Source organism: Oryx dammah, unplaced genomic scaffold (assembly GCF_014754425.2).
Source record: "Oryx dammah isolate SB20612 unplaced genomic scaffold, SCBI_Odam_1.1 HiC_scaffold_28, whole genome shotgun sequence".
In the NCBI taxonomy this organism is placed as follows: Eukaryota; Metazoa; Chordata; class Mammalia; order Artiodactyla; family Bovidae; genus Oryx; species Oryx dammah.
The window spans coordinates 19,633,903-19,654,654 of NW_024070212.1; the positions used below are offsets into that span (position 1 = coordinate 19,633,903).

Here is a 20,752-nt window from a genome sequence, read left to right on the forward strand (position 1 = left end):
AATTCTATGGATAAAGGAGTCTGGTGGGCTACAGTCCATGGGGTCACCACCACCAGAAGGAACAATGGGAGAAAACTGAATAAAATAGTCGTGATATTTTGTGTCACTCAGTGCTCAAAAATATTCAATGGTACCCCACAGACTACTGAATTAGGTACAAAATACTCAGTTTGACATTTTAGAATGCACCGCTAAGCTTCCAAATATCACCTAATAGTTTTCAAATTAGAGTATACTTCATGTAACGTTACTACCAATTTAAACTTTTCCAAGATCACAACCGCACTTATACTTCCATTTCTGAAATGAAGGCCAACTAGATAAGGTGGAATTAAATAAAGCATATAGAAATGCTGGATAAAAAAATGACAAACATACTTTTAATTGAATAGCTAAACCTCTTAAGAAATTAAGGGAAACTCTTTAAGTCATCACAAAAAGGGAACCAAAACTTAGGTTGGCAAATATAAACCAATGCTTGTGACTACCCAATAAGTATATGGCAATGTTTATAAACAAGGACACTGTATTTTAACAGCCACAAAGGATCAGGATCCAGGGTTTAGGACTCAGTAAGAAAGGGAATTAGAATTAAGACTCTTGAGTAATTGAGAGGCCCTCACTGAAAAGAAGGAATAGAAAAACAAAAATCTGCACAGGAAGATCACAAGGAAACTTAAACAGGTATAGGTTTTGCATGGTTCAGGAACTCTTCAGGACAGAAGTTAACAATGAAAAAGTTGTGAACTGATAAGACTCTTTGGGTACCTGGCCTAAATGAAAGACAAACTATGCAGAAGGGATATATCTTCAACTTAGGCCCCTCATGAGTCCCATGAGTCTTCTCTAAGATAACTCATAACCCAAAATTACAAAACACATGCAGATATGAGTCATCATGAGTTAATATTGGCAGGCACAATAGCAGAGTTAGATCTCCAAGGACTTCAGATAATAGAATTAATGTGGCTAAAGAAAAATTTGAAAAGGATTTGAAAACATGAGAAAAGAAGAAATTAACAAAAAATCAGGCAAATTGGAAAAAGAAGCAAATAGAATTTATAGGCTTAAACACAGATTAGGCATGGCTGAAGAGAGGATTACTGAATTGAAGTATTAATATGAAAAAAATTACACAGAAGACAGCACAGAGAGGTAACAGGTAGATAATATAAACAAGAGGTTAAGAGACATGAAAAGATAGATAAATGCCTAACATTTAGCTAACAGGAATTCCAGAAGGAGGGAACAGAGAAAGTAGAAAAAATGCAATATTTAAAGAAATAATGACTGGAAAATTTCCAGAAATTATGAAATGCCAAACATATATTTTACCAACTGAAATAAATAAAAATAAATTCACCTTTAGATATATAATACTGAAACAAGAACATCAAAGACAAAAAGATAAGCTTAAAAAGAGCCAGAGAAGAAAATACTGCCTCCAGATGAGACACAACTATAGATGTTGAGAGTAGACTTCCTAATAGCAACAACTGAAAATAGTATTTCATGGTCATCTTTTTAAAAATTTTTTCATTTTGGCCACACCACACAGCATGTGGGATCTTAGTTTCCCAGAGATAGGACTCATACCCCGCTGCAGTGGAAGTGCAGAGTCTTAACCAGTGGACCATCAGGGAAGTCCCAGTATTCTGGGACTGTCTTCTGATTTCTAAGTGCTGGGAAAAAAAGCTAACTATTAACCTGAAATTCTAAACTTGGCTAAACTAAGATATTTTTAGATGAAAACATCAAGTTGACCATGACCTGAAAGAACTACTATAAGATGTTTTTAGTAAGAAGAAAATTGGATCAGAAAGAAGGACCAGGATGAGGAGCAAGGATAGGTAAATATGTGGAAAAAATACTGAAAATAAATACTGAAAATAATGATACATTTGGGGATTATAAAGAAAAGTGGAACAAAAATGCTGGACAAATGTAGTTTGTAAGTTGAAGGGGATTAGAGATTTGTCTAAGGATCTATTTGTGAGAAAAGTAGAACTGATTAATTTTAACCATTCTTTATTCATTCAACAAATATCTTTCATCGACAGGTAAAACTATAATAACAGAAGTCATAAGAGCTATTATTTTACATGGAGTTGTGCAAAGAAGGGGATGTGAGGCATAAGGAAGGGTTCCAGAGGTGCTGATAACATTCTATTATTTGATCTATGTGGTGGTTACATGGATGTACTCACTTTGTGTTATTTCATTGAGTTGTCTGCTTATCATTTGTATACTTTTCTGTATGTAATTACATATGTATGCACATATAATATTTCTGCAAATTTTATAAAAGTAAGCTCTACTACACAGTTTACACCAAAATAAAACTTTGATAGAGTATATATTTATAACTTTAAATACAAGCCCTAAAAGTCATGGGAAAAAATAGAGGTTAGTATTTACATAATCTTGACTGGGAAAGAACTTTGTAAGCATGACATCAAAGGCAAAAATCACTGGTAACTCTGACTACATAAGAGTTAAAAAAAAGAAAAGTTTTATACTACAAAACAAAAATACCAAATAGAGGAAAAAATGTTTTGCAAAATATATAACAGAAAAATGGTCACTATCCTTTATGTAGGTGACAAAGAACATGAATTGGAAATTCACGAAAAGAAATACATAAATGGCCAGTGAGCTCTGGAAATTGACAAAGAGATTAACTAATTTGCATAAATTCACAAAAACGGTAAGAGGGAAAGATTTGAATCTAGTCTATCTTATCTTTCCATTAATATTTGTTTAATGAATGATTATATATTTAGAACTATAAGAAGTTTTAACCATAGACTACAAAATGCAGGTTATAAAACAGAAAGTGCAATGAGGCAAATAATACAAAGCGAAAAAGTACACAAACACCTCTAATGCCTTCCTGTTTATCTATGTATACATGGCTCACCATGGATCTCTGAGGGCTCCCAATCATTAAATTTAACTATCATGCAATGGGTCTCCAGTTTCCTCCTCATCCTTTGTCCTTCCTACCTTTAGCTTCCAAATTAATCTTTCTAAAATACTGTGACCTTGTAACTGTACTGCTTGAAAACTTTCAATGATTCCTCATTTTCTACATAAGAAACCATGAAAAAATTCTTTAGCATGGAACTCAAGGCCTTCCACAATCACAGCATTCCAGCTAGTTGACTACTTGCTGTTCATTTTCTATGTATGTCGTCTATAGATTTCCGTTACTTGTTCATGTGGTTAAATCTGCCTAGAATGTGCTCTCTCGCCTTATGTCCATTTTTTAAAATCCAAGGCTCAGTTTACACACTATCGTCTCCATGAAACTAGTTTCTCTTAGCCACTCAGAATCCATGGCTCTTTTACCTCTCTCTCCAGGCACTTATTTTCTTATTTTTTGTGTTCTATCTTTATTTTACTCATTTTCGTATTTAATTTGGTCAGCACTGACATCACTTTTCCTACATAAAGGGAATTTAAGTGTTCCTCTCTGGGAAAGGGGAAAGAATGACAGGACTGAATGTGCTCCCTTACCTTTTCGTGTTATGCACAGTGGTTCCTCCTAGGACAATCCTCACTCCAGGAGTGGTACGGTTCAGGTTATAAACTGTTAGAGCCTCTTCGTAGGTGGCTCCTCCAATGATAAACACAATGATATCCTGAGGTCTGCAATAATGAAGAAAGTTTTATAGGGTAAGGGGGAAAAAAGGCAAAGATTTGCTGTACTATTATACACACAGTTTTAATTTCTGAATCTTTTTTGGTAAAGGAAGCAGAATTAAAGCAGAATAGAATAAAAGGTTTAAAAAAAGTTTTAATTATCTCAAATTGGCAGGAAACAGAGCAGGAAATGCTGAATAGTGATTTGCTTTCTGTTTATGAGCGGATGTCTTATAATTTCTGTGCTGTGGATTTCAGAATAGCACAATAGTGTTTGCTAGAACCAAATGTAGAAATATTCTTTTACATTCAAGAGGCTGAAGAGTACTTCACTGTGATATATCAATATAACTAATTTATGCTTACACATCTCCGTTCATATATAAGCCCTTTGTCAAATACTTAGTACAGTGTCATTACAATGGCTTCTGTCCAAGGACCTCAAAGTATTTTGGAAAGTACTGGTATATTTGGATGTCCCCATAACACAGGAACTAGAAACATTTAGTATTTTTAGTGCAAAAAAAGAATGGGACACATAAATTAATTCTAGAATCCCACCTCTTCTTAAAATCTTTGTTCCTCAATCCTTTGACAAATCAAGAAAAAGAAACCCTGGAAACAAAGAACTCATGGGTATAGTTTGGATATTGGACATTCTGACACATCATTTCAGTCACTAGCCTCATTTAGGTCATACTGTGCTGTTTCACTGTTTCAATCGTTATCAAAACGGCTTCATAACAAAAGTGAGTAGTCCTCCTATTAGGCCCTTCTGTAGATATTAACAAGAGGGAGATCACATTATTTCCAAAATTGTCAGTTTGCTCTTTTCTCATATCATCAAGAGAAGATAAAATTACTTAATCTTAGTAGGCAAGTAACTTTGTTAAATCACTTACTGGACATTACTTAAAATTACATCAAGTAGAAGCATCTATTTTGGAGGTTACAGCACAAAATTAAGTAGAAACATCTTTAGTCAAAGGATGTGCATGCGTATATATAAATTACGGGAAAAAAAAGCTCCCCAAAGCCCCAACAACCCTACACTGGCTTTTCTGTTTGTCTCTCTGTCTTACTCTAAAACATCTTAAAGGAATCACTAACCAAGAGACTATTTGTTCTTATGGGACTTCATGAAAACAGAATCAGAAATTGTGGCTATTTAAAAATGTTTGGGTGCAGCCACTATGGAAAACAGTAGGGAGGTTCCTCAAAAAAAACTAAAAATAGCATTGCCATATGATACAACCCCACTCCTGGGCATATATCCAGACAAAACTATAACTCAAAAATATTCATGCACCCCTATGTTCAGAGCAGCACTATTCACAATAGGCAAAACATGGGAACAATCTAAATATTCACTGACAGATGAATGGATAAAGAAGATGTGATACATAAATACAATGGAATGCTACTCAACCATAAACATGAATGAAATAAAGCCATTTGCAGCAACATGGATGGACCTGGAGATTATCATTCTAAGTGAAGTAAGTTAGAAAATATGACACAAATGAACTTATTTATGAAATAGAAACAGACTCACAGTAATAGAGAATAGACTTGTAGTTGCTAAGGGGAAAGGGAAATACAGGAGGGATGGACTGGGAATTTGGGGTTAGTAGATGTATTACATATAGAATGGATAAACAAAGTCCTATTGTATAGCACAAGGAAATACATTCGTATCCTGTGATAAACCATAGTGGAAAAGGATATAAAAATGAAAGTATATATGTGTATAATGGAATCACTTGCTGTACAGCAGTAATTAACACAACATGGTAAATCAACTATACTTCAATTAAAAAACAAAACAAACCAAAAAAATATTTGGAGACTAGTGGTGCAGTGGATAGGAATCTTCCTGCCAATGCAGTGGACACAGGTTCGATCCCTGGTCCAGGGAGAACCCACATGTCGTGGAGCAACTAAGTCTGTGCACCACAACTACTGAGCTTGTGCTCTAGAGCCCAGGAGCCACAATTACTGAGCCCACATGCTGCAATTACTGAAGCCTGTGCACCTAGAGCCTGTGCTCTGAAATAAGAGAAGCCACGGCAATGAGAAGGCTAAGCACTGCAACTAGAGAATAGCTGCTGCTCACTGCAAGCAGAGAAAAAGCCTAGGCAGCAAGGAAGAGTCAGCACAGCCAAAAGTAAAATAAAGGAAAAAAAATTAAAACTATATTCAGATAATCTCTGAGCTTCAGAGATACTCAATGAAGACTCCCAGTGATGAAGGGATAGTTATTTTGCAATTGATTCAGCAGAGTCAATTATGACATTTCTATGTGAACTTGGGACTTAAAATTATACCTTTGAAATGTTACTTTTTAAGCCAAAAATAAGCTTCATTCAAATCTACCCACTGGAAAAAACGTACTTAGCACCACAATGCTTTAAGTGTTACATAGTGCTATATATTCTACAATCATTTTCTTAATTTTAAAAAATATTGTTTTGGTGAATTCCCTGGTGGTCTGGTGGCTAGGACTCTTGTGCTTCTACTGCAGATGGCCCTGATTTATTTTGGGTAGGGGAACTAAGACCCCACAAGCTGTGTGGCATGGCCAAAATAAAATAAAATATCTGGCCTTGACTAGATAAATGTTTGCATATGGTATAACATAAAAAAGGGTATATTGTAAAAAAAAAAAAAAAGAAAAAAAAAGCTTTCTTCTCACCTCAGTCTTCTTGTACCCCAGTTTCTTTCTAGAGGCAAACATTTACTCATCTCTTATGTATATCCTTTCAGAGATACTATGTGTATAAATTTGTGTATATACATGTATTCACAAATTTACATATTTTTATTATAAGATACATGCATATATATATATATTTAATATGTATTTTATATACAGTTTATAAACTGCCTTTTATATATAGCTGTGTGGACATATTGTACATTTTACATTTTGGTAGTTATCTCCAAGGTGCTCCACTGATGTCATTCTACCAGCAATTCAGGAAAGTACCTACTTTCCATATCCTGTGAGTACTGTGTATTATCGAGGCTTCTGGTCCTTTTAAATTAAGTTGATCACTTGGTCTTCCTCAAAATACTTTCTTTACTTGGTTTCCAGGACATCATATTGTTTTGGTTTTCTTCCTACTTCATTGGTTTACATTTTTCAGTGTCTCATGATGGTCTCATCTCATCTCCTTGACCTCTTAATGGCAGAATGTTCAGAACCCAGTCACTGGTCCTCTTTCTTCTTGATCTACACTTACTCCCTGGATCTGGCTAATAGTAGCCACTAGCCACATATGGCTATTTAAATTTAAATGAATTAAAATAAAAGTAAAAATGCAGTTCTTTAGTGTAACTGGCCTTATTTTAGTGCTCAACAGTCATATGTAGCTAGTAGCCTATCTTATCGGAGAAGGCACTGGCACCCCACTCCAGTACTCCTGCCTGGAAAATCCCATGAATGGAGGAGCCTGGTAGGCTGCAGTCCATGGGGTCACTAAGAGTAGGACACGACTGAGCGACTTCACTTTCACTTTTCACTTTCATGCATTGGAGAAGGAAATGGCAACCCACTCCAGTGTTCTTGCCAGGAGAATCCCAGGGATGGGGGAGCCTGGTGGGCTGCGGTCTATGGGGTCGCACAGAGTCGGACACGACTGAAGCAACTTAGCAGCAGCAGGAGCCTATCTTATTAGATAGCATGGACATATAGTACATTTCCATCACTGTAGAAAGTTCTATTGAACTGCACTTCCCTAGGTGATTGCACTCAGTTCTGTGATTTAAAATACATTTATCTGCTGATGACTCCCAAATCTCTATCTCTAGCCCAGACCTCTCTCCGAAACACTAGACTTAAGTATCTATTTGACATTTCTACTTGGCTATTTAGTTTGTATCTGAATTCAGCATGTTCAAATCCCTAATCTTCTCCTCCAAGCTTGTTCCACATATAGCTCTCCCCATCTTAGCTGATGGCCAATCTATCTTTTCACTTGCTTAGGACAAAAACTTTAGAGTCATCCTAATTTCTCCTTTATGGCTGGTGTGAAGCATATAAGTTAGAGAGATAGTGAGAGGAGCCTGGAAAGTCACTGGAGCCCGGCTTGCTGCAGTCCATGGGGTCGCAAAGAGTCGGACATGACTTAGGCACTAAACAACAACAGAGTGAGAGGGAGAGAGGGGGAATCTCAAACCTCATAGGTCATGGGGTATCACCAAAGGGCTCTAACAGGCTACCATGATCAGATCTGCCTTTTTGAATGATAATTTTGGCAGCTATGTGAGAATGAACTGGGGGCTGCTGGTGGGAAAATTGGGGGAACAAAAGGCTACTCTTAAGACTTGTGGGAAGATATGATAAAAGTTGGAACTAAGAAATACCAGAAGTGGAGGGGAAAGACTGGATATAGAAGATACAAAAACATGCAGGCTCTTCAGTATTTGGTCAATGATTAAATGTGAGGGATGAGGATAAAAGAAGAATCCATGATAACTTTAAGAATCTGGCTTTGGTGACTAGCTATAGTAGTTTAAGTTTGAGAACAAAGAAAGCAAGACTGACTGACTTAAAGGAAGACAAAAAGATGCTGTCTTTTGGATACCTGTGGAACATCCCAGTGGAGTTGTCCACCAGACATCTGGACATTGAGACCTGGTGATCTCCCTGAACACAAGCGGCAACTGAAGCCATGGGAATAGATGAATTCTACCTAGGGAGATGAAGAAGAATGAGAAGAGAACCAAAGGACAGAGTTGGGAGTGGATTCTTTAAGATTTACAGGGAAAGCAAGAAGAGTAGCTAGCAAAGGCAGCTGAGAAGAAGACTGTCAGAAAGGTAGGAGGAGAAGCAGAGGGAGAGGCCAAGAGTTGAGTTTCAAGAAGCACTGAATGGTTAAGTGAGGACTGAAGGAGACCACTGTGTATATTCTTGCAATGCAACTTTTCAAGAAATGTTTCAGTGTATTAGAGTGAAGCAAGAAGCCAGGGTATATGGATTGAAGAAGTGAGGAGTGAAGGCAGTAAAATTATCCAAGAAGCTTGACTGAAGGGAAAATAGGTTAGAAGAGAACCCTGACTCAAGGGCTTCAAACTTATTACTTAACAGGAGAAACCTGAGTAAGTGTGGAGCCTGTAGGAAAGTAATCAGGGGAAGACAAGCTGAAAATACAGAGGAAGGAGGGAGAGGGAGAGAAAGAGAAAGGAGAGTGCAGAGAAAGGCTTCAGAAGTGATGGTAGGAGCCTAAAACTAGTGATAGCAAAGAGGTTAGTTCTACATAAGGAAAAGGATGTAATTCCTTTAGAATGAAGGAAGGAAATAAAGGTAGATACATCTAACTAATCCTATGAACATGGGGCTAGACACTGAGGGCAGAGAAGGCAATGGCACCCCACTCCAGTACTCTTGCCTGGAAAATCCCATGGACGGAGGAGCCTGGTGCACTGCAGTCCATGGGGTCGCTGAGTCGGACAGGACTGACTTCACTTTTCACTTTCATGCATTGGAGAAGGAAATGGCAACCCACTCCAGTGTCCTTCCCTGGACAATCCCAGGGAGCGGGGAGCCTGGTGGGCTGCCGTCTATGGGGTCACACAGAGTCGGACACGACTGAAGCAACTTAGCAGCAGCAGCAGACACTGAGGGAGCTAATGTTTGACACATGCAATTTTTTTCACTGTGAAGCAGAGACACTGGTGTGGGTTAGGTGACTTGGAGATTATGGCAAACATTCTAAACTGATGTGGTGAATAAGACAATGAGAGAGAGTTCTCCTCTCTCTTTATGTATCTAAGGATACAGAAGTCTGATTGAGTACCTCTGAAGGCCCAAGTGAGATGAGAAACAATGAATCCGTAGTGGCCCTAATATATAAGTTGTATGATCTCCTCTAGTAGTACAGAGAAGCAGATATGAGCCTTAAGGCTGTTACTAATCCAACAGTAATCTGGTGCTTCAGACTACATACCAGATTATTTTATAAACTTCCTATAAGGAAGTTTCCTTATAGGAAAGCATCATCACTGTCTACAAATGATTAACATTTTCTACACTATCAGTTTTTTCACGTCTTTGCTTCTAGTTATTGGTCAGCTTTTTCTTGCGGAAAAGGTCATTTGCTTAATATATTTTTCTGCAAAGTATGATGATCTCTCAATTATTCGGAGACTGAATATTCAGGCAAAATACAGGTCCTTGTCTTTTCTTACATCTGATATGTGTTGTTTCAACTCTTACTAATATTTCTACAGAAGTATTTCTCTTAGAAATTCTAATATTTCTAAGATTTCTACGAACACCTAAGACTCAAGTTCCGGTCTTGTCAGGATCTTTAGGGGTTTATTTCATGAGAAAGGGATCATATAAATTACAATTGGTGGTAACTTTAAAAACTGATATGAGTCCCTGTAACTTTTACCATAGTAAAAGTGAGTAATGAATAATCACTAAATTTCTAAGATATATATTTTTAATTCTTCCCAATATATTGGTTCTAGAGGTACCAGTGATCTGAGATAGTAATAGCTTCTCAAGTGTAGTCTCAACTGGTTTAATATTCATTAAAGGATGAGTTCTGTGGGGAAAAAAAATTGAATGTTGTAAGAATGTGCCATCAAGAAGACAAGAAGACACTTTACCAATAGTTTGTTCTCTGTAGGTCTACCACTAGGTCTAACTATCTAGGGCTAGCCTACATATTTAGAAAACAAGAGGAGAAAAAATACAGGCAGTTACAGTATTCAGAAATAATAAAATCTTCAAAACTGAAATGATTTTTTGCCAGAAAAATGAGTATTTTTTACAGTAACATTCCATAAGCATTGCTCTTTACATTAAGGGATGAATCCAGCCTGAGACCCATCTTGCAGCTTATTTTCAATAAATACTCATGACTTACACAGATTACTTCATTAAGAATAAGGGAAGTAGGCTTCTCTCTTAGAGGGGCACACAGGACTGCTGAGAGGGACTAGACGGGAACGCTTTTGTTCTGAGGTCCTGCTCTGGTATGTGTGTGTGCGTGCTTAGTCATGTCCAACTCTTTGTGACACTGTGGACTGTGGCCCACCAGCCTCCTCTGTTCATGGGATTTTCCAGGCAAGAGAGAATACTGGAGTGGCTTCTATTTCCTCCTCCAGGGGATCTTCTCGCCCCAGGGATCAACCCTGAGTCTCCTGTGTAACCTGCACTGGCAGACAGATTCTTTACCATATGAGCCACCCGGAAAGTCCCCTGGTCTGATAAGTCAGTTTAAAAAGCAGCTGAGCAGAGTAACAAGGCTCTTCCTGGAACATGATGTTGCTTTTCCATAGCTGCCCTCTGCGGATCACCTGCTTCTAAAGTACATCTCTTATGGAAAAGAAAGGCAAGAACTGGGAAGGAATAAATTCAAGTGGGTTTCTAACACAGCCGGAGAATACTATCTTTTAGTCTAATAATTTCAGGGTGCCAGAGAATTTTCATATTGCTGGAGAGGGAAGAAAATGTCATGGGTGGTAACTGTGAGTTTAGGTTGTATCTATGAAAGGATACTTACACAGGGATAGGCTCATAGAGCTTGACTCAGCTGTGTACCTAACAAAGATGATTATGTCACATTTGGTTATGAAAACATTAATAAATGTTTTCCTGTGTTTCCTACTTAGGCTGGCTTAAGGAGGAACATCGGTGGAAAAAAATAAAAAAATAAAAAATCTCTGACATCTTTTAATTCCTTTCTCTGGTGAATTTTAAAAGTAGATGTTCTGATGAGGCCAACAGTAAAACAGTTTTATATAATGGTTAAAGGTTAAGTCGAATACACAAGTTCAATTCTTTGTACACATCTTCCTGTGCTCTGTAATTCACCATAGCAACCAAAAGCATTAATTAATGCAGATAGTGAACATTAGAAAACATTAGTCTGTTCACGCTGTATACAGATATACAGGGACAACTTGAGAACCCAACCAATTCATATCCTATTCCCAGGTAGCTCAGTAGTAAAGAATCTGCCTCCCAAGCACGAGATGTGGGTTTGATCCCTGGGTTGGGAAGTTCCCCTGGAGAAGCAACCCGCTCCAGTATTCTTGCCTGGGAAATCCCAGGACAGAGGAGCCTGGCAGGCTAGAGTCCATGGGCATGCAAAAGAGTTGGACTAAATGACAACAAATTTTATTAGAAGATAAAAACATTTTTACATATAGTATTTCTGAAAATCATTACTTTAATCATTAATCATTAAGTAGAAAAACTTAAAACTTTTAAGAAGCAATATTTTACCTATTTTGTGGGCTGTTATGGCTAAAATTCAAATTTTTGAATTAGTACTTACAGATGGTTAAAGATCATATGAGCATTGATTGTAGGAGAAAAGGCCAATGAGAAAGGACTGCTGCTTCCATAGAAACAAAAGCAAGATTCTACTCAGTTGGTACAAATGTGAACGAGTAATTTCTTTTTGAATTCTACTAAATTTGGAATGCATGACCAGATAGCTTCATTTTTTCATCACGTTTCAGTTGCTTGTTTTTATCAAGGATAAAAAGCAATTCTGGAGCAAGAAAAAAAAATTTAGCCTCAACGAGATATGTGAAAGTACCATCTGTGGAGAAAGATCAAACCTAACTTGTGGATATAGCTACACTGCCAAACAGGTTAACCACTAACTTAGCTAAGGGCTAAAACAGTTCTACAATTGTTCCTGGTTTTGCAGAGTTGTGTTCTTGCCAGATCTCCTTTGATATCTTCTACTATTACAGTAACAACAAACCAAAAAGTTCTGTCATGATGAGACTTAAGTTAACCATAAAGATGACTATAATCAATGACTGTTTTAAATGTGATGATCTAAGGTAAAGACAGTGACTAGAGCTTAGGGTGGGGCTAAGTGAATACAGAGTCAAAATACTGTGCAGGCAAATTGCAAACATTGAAATTTTCCGGTAATATCAATCAAATTTATTCTTTAGTTTAAATTTCCCAACTGTAAGTCTTGTCATGTCAACCACTACAGGTGGCTACATAAGAAATCTGACAAATCTATTGAACATCTATATGTAAAACACTGTGTTAAATATTGTGAAAAACCCAAATATTAATAAAACATAGTTCTTATCGCAAGGTTAAGTACTTAATACCTAGTGGGAAAGATAGATGTGTATACAACTACTGTCTTAATATCCAGAGGTAACCATTATTAAAAATTTCTTATTTATTCTCCCATATATATTTACTGTATACATAACCATACATGTGCTTGCATATATATATGTGAGTGAGCGAGTGAAAGTCACTCAGTCGTGTCCGACTCTTTGCGATTCCACGGACTATACAGTCCATGGAATTCTCCAGGCCAGAATACTGGAGTGGGTAGCCTTTCTGTTCTCCAGGGGATCTTTCCAACCCAGGGATCGAACCCAGATCTCCCATACTGCAGGCAGATTTTTTACCAGCTGAGCCACAAGGGAAGCCTGCATAAATATATAAATATATGTATAGTCAAGCACAGACTTATTTATATACACCTATGTACAGAATCACATTTATGCTAACATACAGTTTTACACAAAAGGGGTATTATATAGCATCTTTATTTTCTATCTAATATATCTTAGAAAGTTTTTGGTATCACGCCATGAAGAGTTATGCCATTTCTTAAGAAGAATGCACAGTAATGAACTATAATCGAGGTAGCCAGTTCTCCATTGAAAAATATTTATCTTGTTTCTGGGTGTTTGTTTTTTTTTTTCCCTCACCATTACAAATGATGTTTTGGTAAGTATCCTTGTGTACATGTCTTTGTGTACTTGTGCGAGTATATCTATATGGCAAATTTTAAGAAGTATATTGTTTAGTAGGTCTTTTCAAGTCCTCTGCAGTCTTCTTTCTGTTAAAAACAGGGCCAGGAGGTGGTAGAGGTATCTTCTGTGCCTCCTACCACAGCTTCATAACCAATTTTCTGCCTTCTTCACAATTTTCATTGTCTCAGAAGCTCATGACATAGTTGCACTGTTTTCTCCTGACCTCCTTTCCTGGTCACTCTTTTATTCCCTGAAGACTTTAACTGTCCTCCTTTTCATTCCTGCTCCTTTCAAGATTTTCAGTGACTTTAACATCATCTCACATCCCAGTCTCCTCACCCATACTGATTTGTTCCTCCATCCCTTACAGCCACCAACACCCAGGATTGTAACATCAACTTTTTCATTACAAGTGTTTGCAATACAAAAGGGCTTCCTTGGTGGCTCAGCTGGTAAAGAATCAGCCTGCAATGTGGGAGACCTGGGTTCAATCCCTGGGTTGTCCCCTCGAGAAGGGAACGGCTACCCACTCCATCTTGAATTCAAGACTTCTTTCTCTAATAACCAGTCCCTCAACTTTCAACTCACTTATGCTACTATCTCTACTAAGAAATAATTCCTTGACCTCATCAATACCTCCAATTCACTCAACAGTACTTTTTTCACTATCCAATACCTTCCTTTTTTTCATTTCCCCAAATCCTGGCTGAACCCAGCTATCAGCCTTCTCTTCATTTATTCTAGTGCAGCTAAAAGCTGTTAGAGAAAAACCACGCAGCTAGGCTCATGGGCTGTATTTTAAACTAACAACACAAAACTCCAATGGGCACTCAACCCCGCTTAGAAGTTTTACTTACATTTCCCTAGTAAATTTGATTCCAAGCCTAAAAATAAATTTCACAATGTTTTTTTCTTTTTATCCTGTATCTCACCTAATAGCTTGATGTCATATTTTACTGAAAAAATAGAAGTAATCAGACAAGATGGTTTCCATGTTCTCACCATCAAAGCTACTGCAGTGAAAGAAGCACCTCTGCCCACATCAAAATCTCTGCTTGTTCTAGCTCCCTCAGACTTCACTTCTGCAACTCTTCCCCTTTCTTGTCTGCATTACCTATTTCTCTTTCTTTGGGATAATTCTCATCAGATTACAAGTATGCTCTAGAATTTCTCTTTTCCCCAAGCCCACAGTCTCTTCTGACTATGATCCGAATTTCTGACCCCCTTCATGTAAAACTTCTTAAAAAGTGTTACATACATTTATCTGTCATCTCTATCTTATTTCTTGAAACCGTCTCTAATTTGGCTTCCAAACTCACTGAAACTGGGGAATAAAGTCATCAAAGACCTTCATATTGCCAAATCTGATGGATTCTTCACTGTCCTCAACTTTTTATGTCTCAGAAGACTAGTCTTTAGGTAACCACTCACTCCTTGATCTTTATGACATCAAGCTTTTCTGGTTTTCCTCCTGTCTGTCTGTCTCTTCTCCCGTCTCCATTGCTGACTCCATATCCTCTATTCAGTGCTTAGTCCTGGATGCTTTCTTCCCCCTTCTATGCTCGCTCCCTGAGTGATCTAATCACTTTTAAACGTGACATAGCTTTAAGTCACCAAAATGTTGACGACTTCCAATTTAGCATTGAACATTTCCAACTATCCAACAGACATCTGCACTTTAACAATAAAACTCTTGATTTTCTCCTGAAACCTGAGAATTATTCTTGACCTCTCTCTTACCCTCGTCCCATTACTCTGCTCCCATTAAGTAAGGCTATTGATTCTACCTTCGCTCCCAGGCTCCTTATCCAAAGCATCTTCATTTCTTACCTGGACTACTGCAGCCAACTCCTCAGTAGTCTTTCTGCTTCTAATTTTACCTTCAACAATCCATTCTCCCCCCAAGCTGATCTTTTAATACATGATTCAGTTTATGTCATTTGAATGTTTAAAGCTCTTTAGTGGCTTTCTATGCCACTTAAAAATAAAAACAAAAAACAAAAAAAACCTCTACCAGGGCCTACAAGACCCCATGTGATCCAGCCTTACTTATCTTCTCAACTTATTTCCTCTTTACTTGCTATGCTCCAACGGCATTGGACTTTTTTCTGTTCCATGAACTTGCCAAGTTTTCTTTCTTCAAGGACTTTGTTCTGATGTATCCTCTGCTTACGATGCTTTTCTTCCTCATCATTATGTGATTAGTTCTTTCTTGTAATTCAAAACTCATCTTCAATATCACTTCTTTAGAGAGGTTCTCTCCATCTGAAGTAGCCCTCCCCACCTTGACAGAGTCCTCTGTAGCTTATTATCCTATTTATTTCCTGAATAGCACTTCTCATTCAAATTATAGTTTTTATCTGTTTACTAGTTTACTGTCTGCCACCTCCATGTAATTTAAGGCAGGTACTTTGCCTTTCCTGTCACTTCTACTTCCCCAGCATGTTAAGCAGTTCTTGACATATAGAAAGCATTCAAATATTTGTTATAAAAAAGGATGAAGCAATTGAATTATTAATATATATTTAGGTAATAGTGACAAATGCTTTAACAGATGCTGACAACTGATAAATTGTGCATTTTGCTAGAAAAGCATCATTTTGAAATTTATTTGAAAACGAATTTCCCAAATTAGAAAGGTTTGCTGTCATGAACTAATCACCCACTCTTCTGGTGATCTATTATGTCCCTTTAGCCAGTTTCTTGTTCAATAATTCTTATATGAAATTCATAAGAAAATCAATATTTTTACTTTTATCATGTTAATTAGAAGGCTATTTAATAGAGTTATACTGTTTTTCAAAAAGCCTCTCAGGTGAATAGCATTGGGCTGGCTTTCCTTTTTACCACTTTGCTGACATTTCTAAATTTTGATTCCAAATGAGTATACTGTCTGAGTTTAACCCCAGATATTCTGCTTCTCAACCATGGATTTTTAAAAAGAATTTTTTTCTGTTCTGTTACCAGACTACAGAGTTGTTTTGTTTTTTAAGAAAAAAAGTGAAAAAATACATTTTTATCATACAAGAGTTATTTATGCACCTCAAAACATTTTTCTCCTTTTGGAAATTTATTACATTCATAAAACACTATTCTTCCAAGGCCTTAGATTACAATTAGCTGAAATAATAGAAGAATTATACCAACAGTAACAATTCTCAAATCAATCTATCTAATAGGATTCAGCTACATATATTAGGCTCTTTATAATATGTGGTCCCAATAAAAAATACATAAATTTTTTTTGTATAGAATTTATAACTAGCTAGAATTTATGTATATTTAAAATTTCAGGTTGGCTTATATAAGTTTATTCTGGACAAGCTTTGTTTTTATTAAAACTTAACAAACCACCAGATTAAAATGACAACTAACTGCTTTCTTCAGTTAATACCTAAAAAGAAAACCATCCTTTCCTCCAGTGTGACAAAAGGCCTTTGTTAATTAGGTCTCAGTGTGTATACTGGCCACATTTGGCAAAGTCCAGTCCTCGCCAAAAATAGTAACAACCTGCTCTGGATGGCAATGGAGCAGCAAATCTATTTTCAGCTTTAATGTTTGAAACTCCAAATGTGAGATGCCATGGAACTGAACCTTAAATGGCATAAGTCAACTAGCCTGATACTTAAGGACAGGACACAAGTATTTGGAGTGCTCCAAAACATTTGTTTCTGTATTCCAAAAGAAATAATACTTCAGGCTTGATAGAGGAATTTAAATCTAACTTTGACACATGTAAAACTAGAAGAATCTGAGAATTGAAACAACTGGGAAAGGAAGAGTAGAATGACAGAATCTTAGCTGTAGTCTCTTACAGTACCCTCAATTTCCTATTTTCTTAGTGTTTCTGATTTTTATTATTAATATCTTTGTTCTCTTACCTGTCTCTGAGTGTGCTGGGGCCTAGATAAGGATACAGGTTTTCTTTAAGCTTTCCTTTGATGAGATGGTCCAGGGTCTCATGTAAGAAAGGTTGATGCTGAGTATATACATTTTCTACTCCCTAAGACAGGGGGAAATGGTTCTTATGTCATTTTCTTTGAAATGTGCAATGTAACTGTTAATGATACTCATATCAGAAAAAGACATGCAATAGAGATTTCATGGGATAAGAGTCAAGCAGCAATTTTAGGAGAATTTTAGTTAATTATTTTCATCAATAGAAATGTTCCAATCTTATGAAAATACTGTATAGTTTAAGGCTAGCTATTATAAAGGAATTTTTAAAAAGCAATTGCTTTAATTCCTTATCATGTCTTCACTGATTCATTCTTTTGAGAAAATATTATATGATAGGTAAATAAAAAGAAAAGGACTATGTAGCAAAAGAAACTAGAAACACTCAGGAAAATGAAAAAATTTCAGGAAACATAAGAAAGATTAGCAGATTACAACTAACTTTTGACCATATTAAGAAAATAGGTAGTTTTAAAAGATTTATAATTGCTTGCTTCATCTTCAATTTCTGTCACAGAAAAACTACCTGACAAACGTTAAATTATAAACAAATGGAGTAAAATAGTTATGACTAAGTGAACTGTCTGCCTTTTTATTCTTGGGTATTTCCTGGAAATATCTTACTATTCCCTTACTAGCTGTTTAGGCCAATGCTGATGCTGTTCCAATACAGAAAGTATTAAAAAAAAAAAAAGTATTTAAAGAAAAAGCTTTCAAGAGACCGTCTGCTTTAATTTCATTTAACTGCATGCATGCATGCTAAGTCGCTTCAGTCGTGTCCAACTCTTTGCAACCCCATGGACTGTAACCTGCCAGGCTCTACTGGAGTGGATTGCCATGCCCTCCTCCACAGGATCTTCCCAACCTAGGGATCAAACCTGTATCTCCTGGGTCTCCTGCACTGGCAGGCGGGTTCCTCACCACCTCGCCACCTGGGAAGTCCCTCAGTTAACTGACATAGTACTAAATCAGTGGTAATCCTGAAGTTACTTGGAAGATCACTTTCATTCACTCTCAGGGTCAGGGGCTTCAACTGTTTCTCATTTAGGAAAGCATAGCGATATACCTTTAATCCTTTGAGGAACTGCTTGGTAATAGCCACAGCATCTTTGGGGCTGAAGAGGTCACTTCCTCTGACCCGTTTACCACCATATTCAATTACTGCAGACACAAGCTTTGTTTTTAAAAAAAGAAAAAAGAGAGAGAGAAACAATTTCTTACTGCTTGGGGAACAGGAAGAAAATAACTGTATTAAGGAAATGAAGACATGAGAGGACAGAATTAGGATCGAACCCAGCCTCCTGCATTGCAGGTGGATTCTTTATCAGCTGAGCCACAGGGGAAGCCCAAGAAGTGGGTAGCCTATCCCTTCTCCAGTGGATCTTCCTGACCCAGGAATCGAACTGGGGTTGCATGCATTGCAGGTGGATTCTTTACCAACTGAGCTACCAGGGAATCCCATAAAAACAGTATGGACTCATCATCTGTCAGAACTAAAAGGCTGTAATAACAGAGTTGGTTCCTGTTTGGCGGGATTCATATATAAATGTGGTTACCTTTCGATACTTCTCAGAAACACCTTTATTCCTAAGGTCCATCATTAATCCTGGTAGGCTATTGCTGCTGTGTCGCTCGTAATGTAGCGCATAAAGCATCACTAGGCGGGCAGCATCAAACTCTGTCACTCTGGGGTTCTGCAGGAGCCTCTTTACGTTCTGAAAAAACAGAGACCTGATATTTATCCTCCCTTCACTTGGGTGATGTATAGTATCTTGGTTCTAGGAATTACTGAATGGTAGTGATACATCTGACTAAGATATGCATGACTAAGATCACTGGGCTTCCCAGGTGGCTCAGTGGGTAAAGAATCTGCCTGCAAAGCAGGAGACACAGGAGATGCAGGTTCGATCCCTGGGTTGGGAAGATCCCCTGGAGAAGGGCAGGGCATTCTAGTATTCTTGCCTGGAGAATCCCATGGACAGAGGAGCCTGTTGGGCTGCAGTCCATGGGGTCGCAAAGGGTTGGACACGGCTGAAGTGACTGAGCATGCAAGATCACTACTCAGGCAACCTACAGGTCATACGCTAGGCAACTGTCTCAACTACAGAAAATCAGATGCCTTTTGCCCAAGATAAGAATTAAACAAGGACATAAATTTTCATTGTGACTGCTTAAGACAAATATGAATTTGACCATGGTTATTTCCTCTTTTCTTTCTTTTGACTGAGATAGTCTAGGGTCTTATGTGGGAGAGATTACAATTTCCTTGCTAAAATAAGGAATACATATTATTTCCACCACTAGTTCTACTGCTTCAGTCAATATAGCAAACAAGAGAAATTACCAGTTGACTTGTAAAACTCTACTGCCTTCTTCCAGTGTTCGTGACTGATCAGTGAAACAAAGACACATTGGCAAAATTTTACCTAGAATGGGTTTAATCTCCAAGAAGCATCATATGTAACAATATGTCTCAACATGGTTCACAGAGATATGAATATGTGACAGCATGTAATCTGTAAATTGAACACTCATGGTCTTAAGAGGGCAGGTACTGACAGCAAAGGAAAATAGACAAAATTATGTTTAGGTTTTATCAATTCTCCCATAACGAGACTTCCCTACAGTATAGATTTATATTTATTACACAGTAGAACACATTAATTAGAGCCAACAAATACTTTTGATCACTCTCTTAAGCACCAGGTACTATGTCAGACACTGGAGGTGATACAGAGATAAGTTAGAGACACTTTCTGTCCTCAGTGAGTTCACAGACAATGGGGTAAAGGAGGATAAAACAGTATAGCTCATTCTGCTATAAAACACATTGTTTAATGTGCTTTAGCTCTACGAGATTGGTAAACATGGGAAAAACACAGAAGGCATATTGGTTTGTATGTAATTTTTCAGCAAGTTAATATTTAGAAAAGATCAGGGACAAGTTTCCTCTTTAAAGAACATCCTTCACCAATATGTTAAGGAAAAAGATGAAAATTCAACAGAAGTGGTTTTTTTAAGAAGTAACTGGCTTTGTAGCTTTAAGAACTGCTGCACTTTCCACAATGTTAAGCTACACGGGGAAAGAGAAATGAAAATGAAAAGAATGCAAAGATGTTTGTCTGTGTCAAAAAGAAAAACAAAACAACAACCCCAAACTGACTGATATCCTCATATTGTACTTTTAATTTTGATGACACAAGTCTCTGAGAAGTAGATATTTTTGAGGCCTTGTTTGTTGAAGAAAAAGACATGAGCCACAAGAGTAAAACCACAAAGGATGGTCTGAGTGCATTTCTAGGTGCAAGTGTTAGTCGCCGTCGTGTCTAACTCTTTACCGCCCCACGGACTGTAGCCCACCAGGCTCCTCTGTTCTCCAGGCAAG

The 20,752-nt window shown here is 37.3% G+C and overlaps 1 protein-coding gene across 3 annotated transcripts in view; it reads right to left on the reverse strand.

Moving 5' to 3' along the window:
* The window catches only part of VPS45 (vacuolar protein sorting 45 homolog), a 70,733-nt gene that overhangs the window by 26,682 nt on the left and 23,299 nt on the right, over nucleotides 1–20,752 (reverse strand). The window contains exons 11-15 of one of the 3 annotated variants that reach the window (XR_005719337.1): nucleotides 18,924–19,082; nucleotides 18,434–18,541; nucleotides 17,292–17,413; nucleotides 11,943–12,161; nucleotides 3,563–3,651 (exon numbers count right to left, since the gene is read on the reverse strand). Coding sequence is in view for 1 of the 3 variants with exons in the window: in XM_040230777.1 (XP_040086711.1) it covers nucleotides 3,520–3,651; nucleotides 17,292–17,413; nucleotides 18,434–18,541; nucleotides 18,924–19,082 (521 nt within the window). In the remaining 2 variants the exon portion in view is untranslated. Of the gene's footprint in view, nucleotides 1–3,519; nucleotides 3,652–11,942; nucleotides 12,162–17,291; nucleotides 17,414–18,433; nucleotides 18,542–18,923; nucleotides 19,083–20,752 lie in introns of those variants that run through there. The other 2 variants (XM_040230777.1, XR_005719338.1) reach the window with 2 other exon arrangements.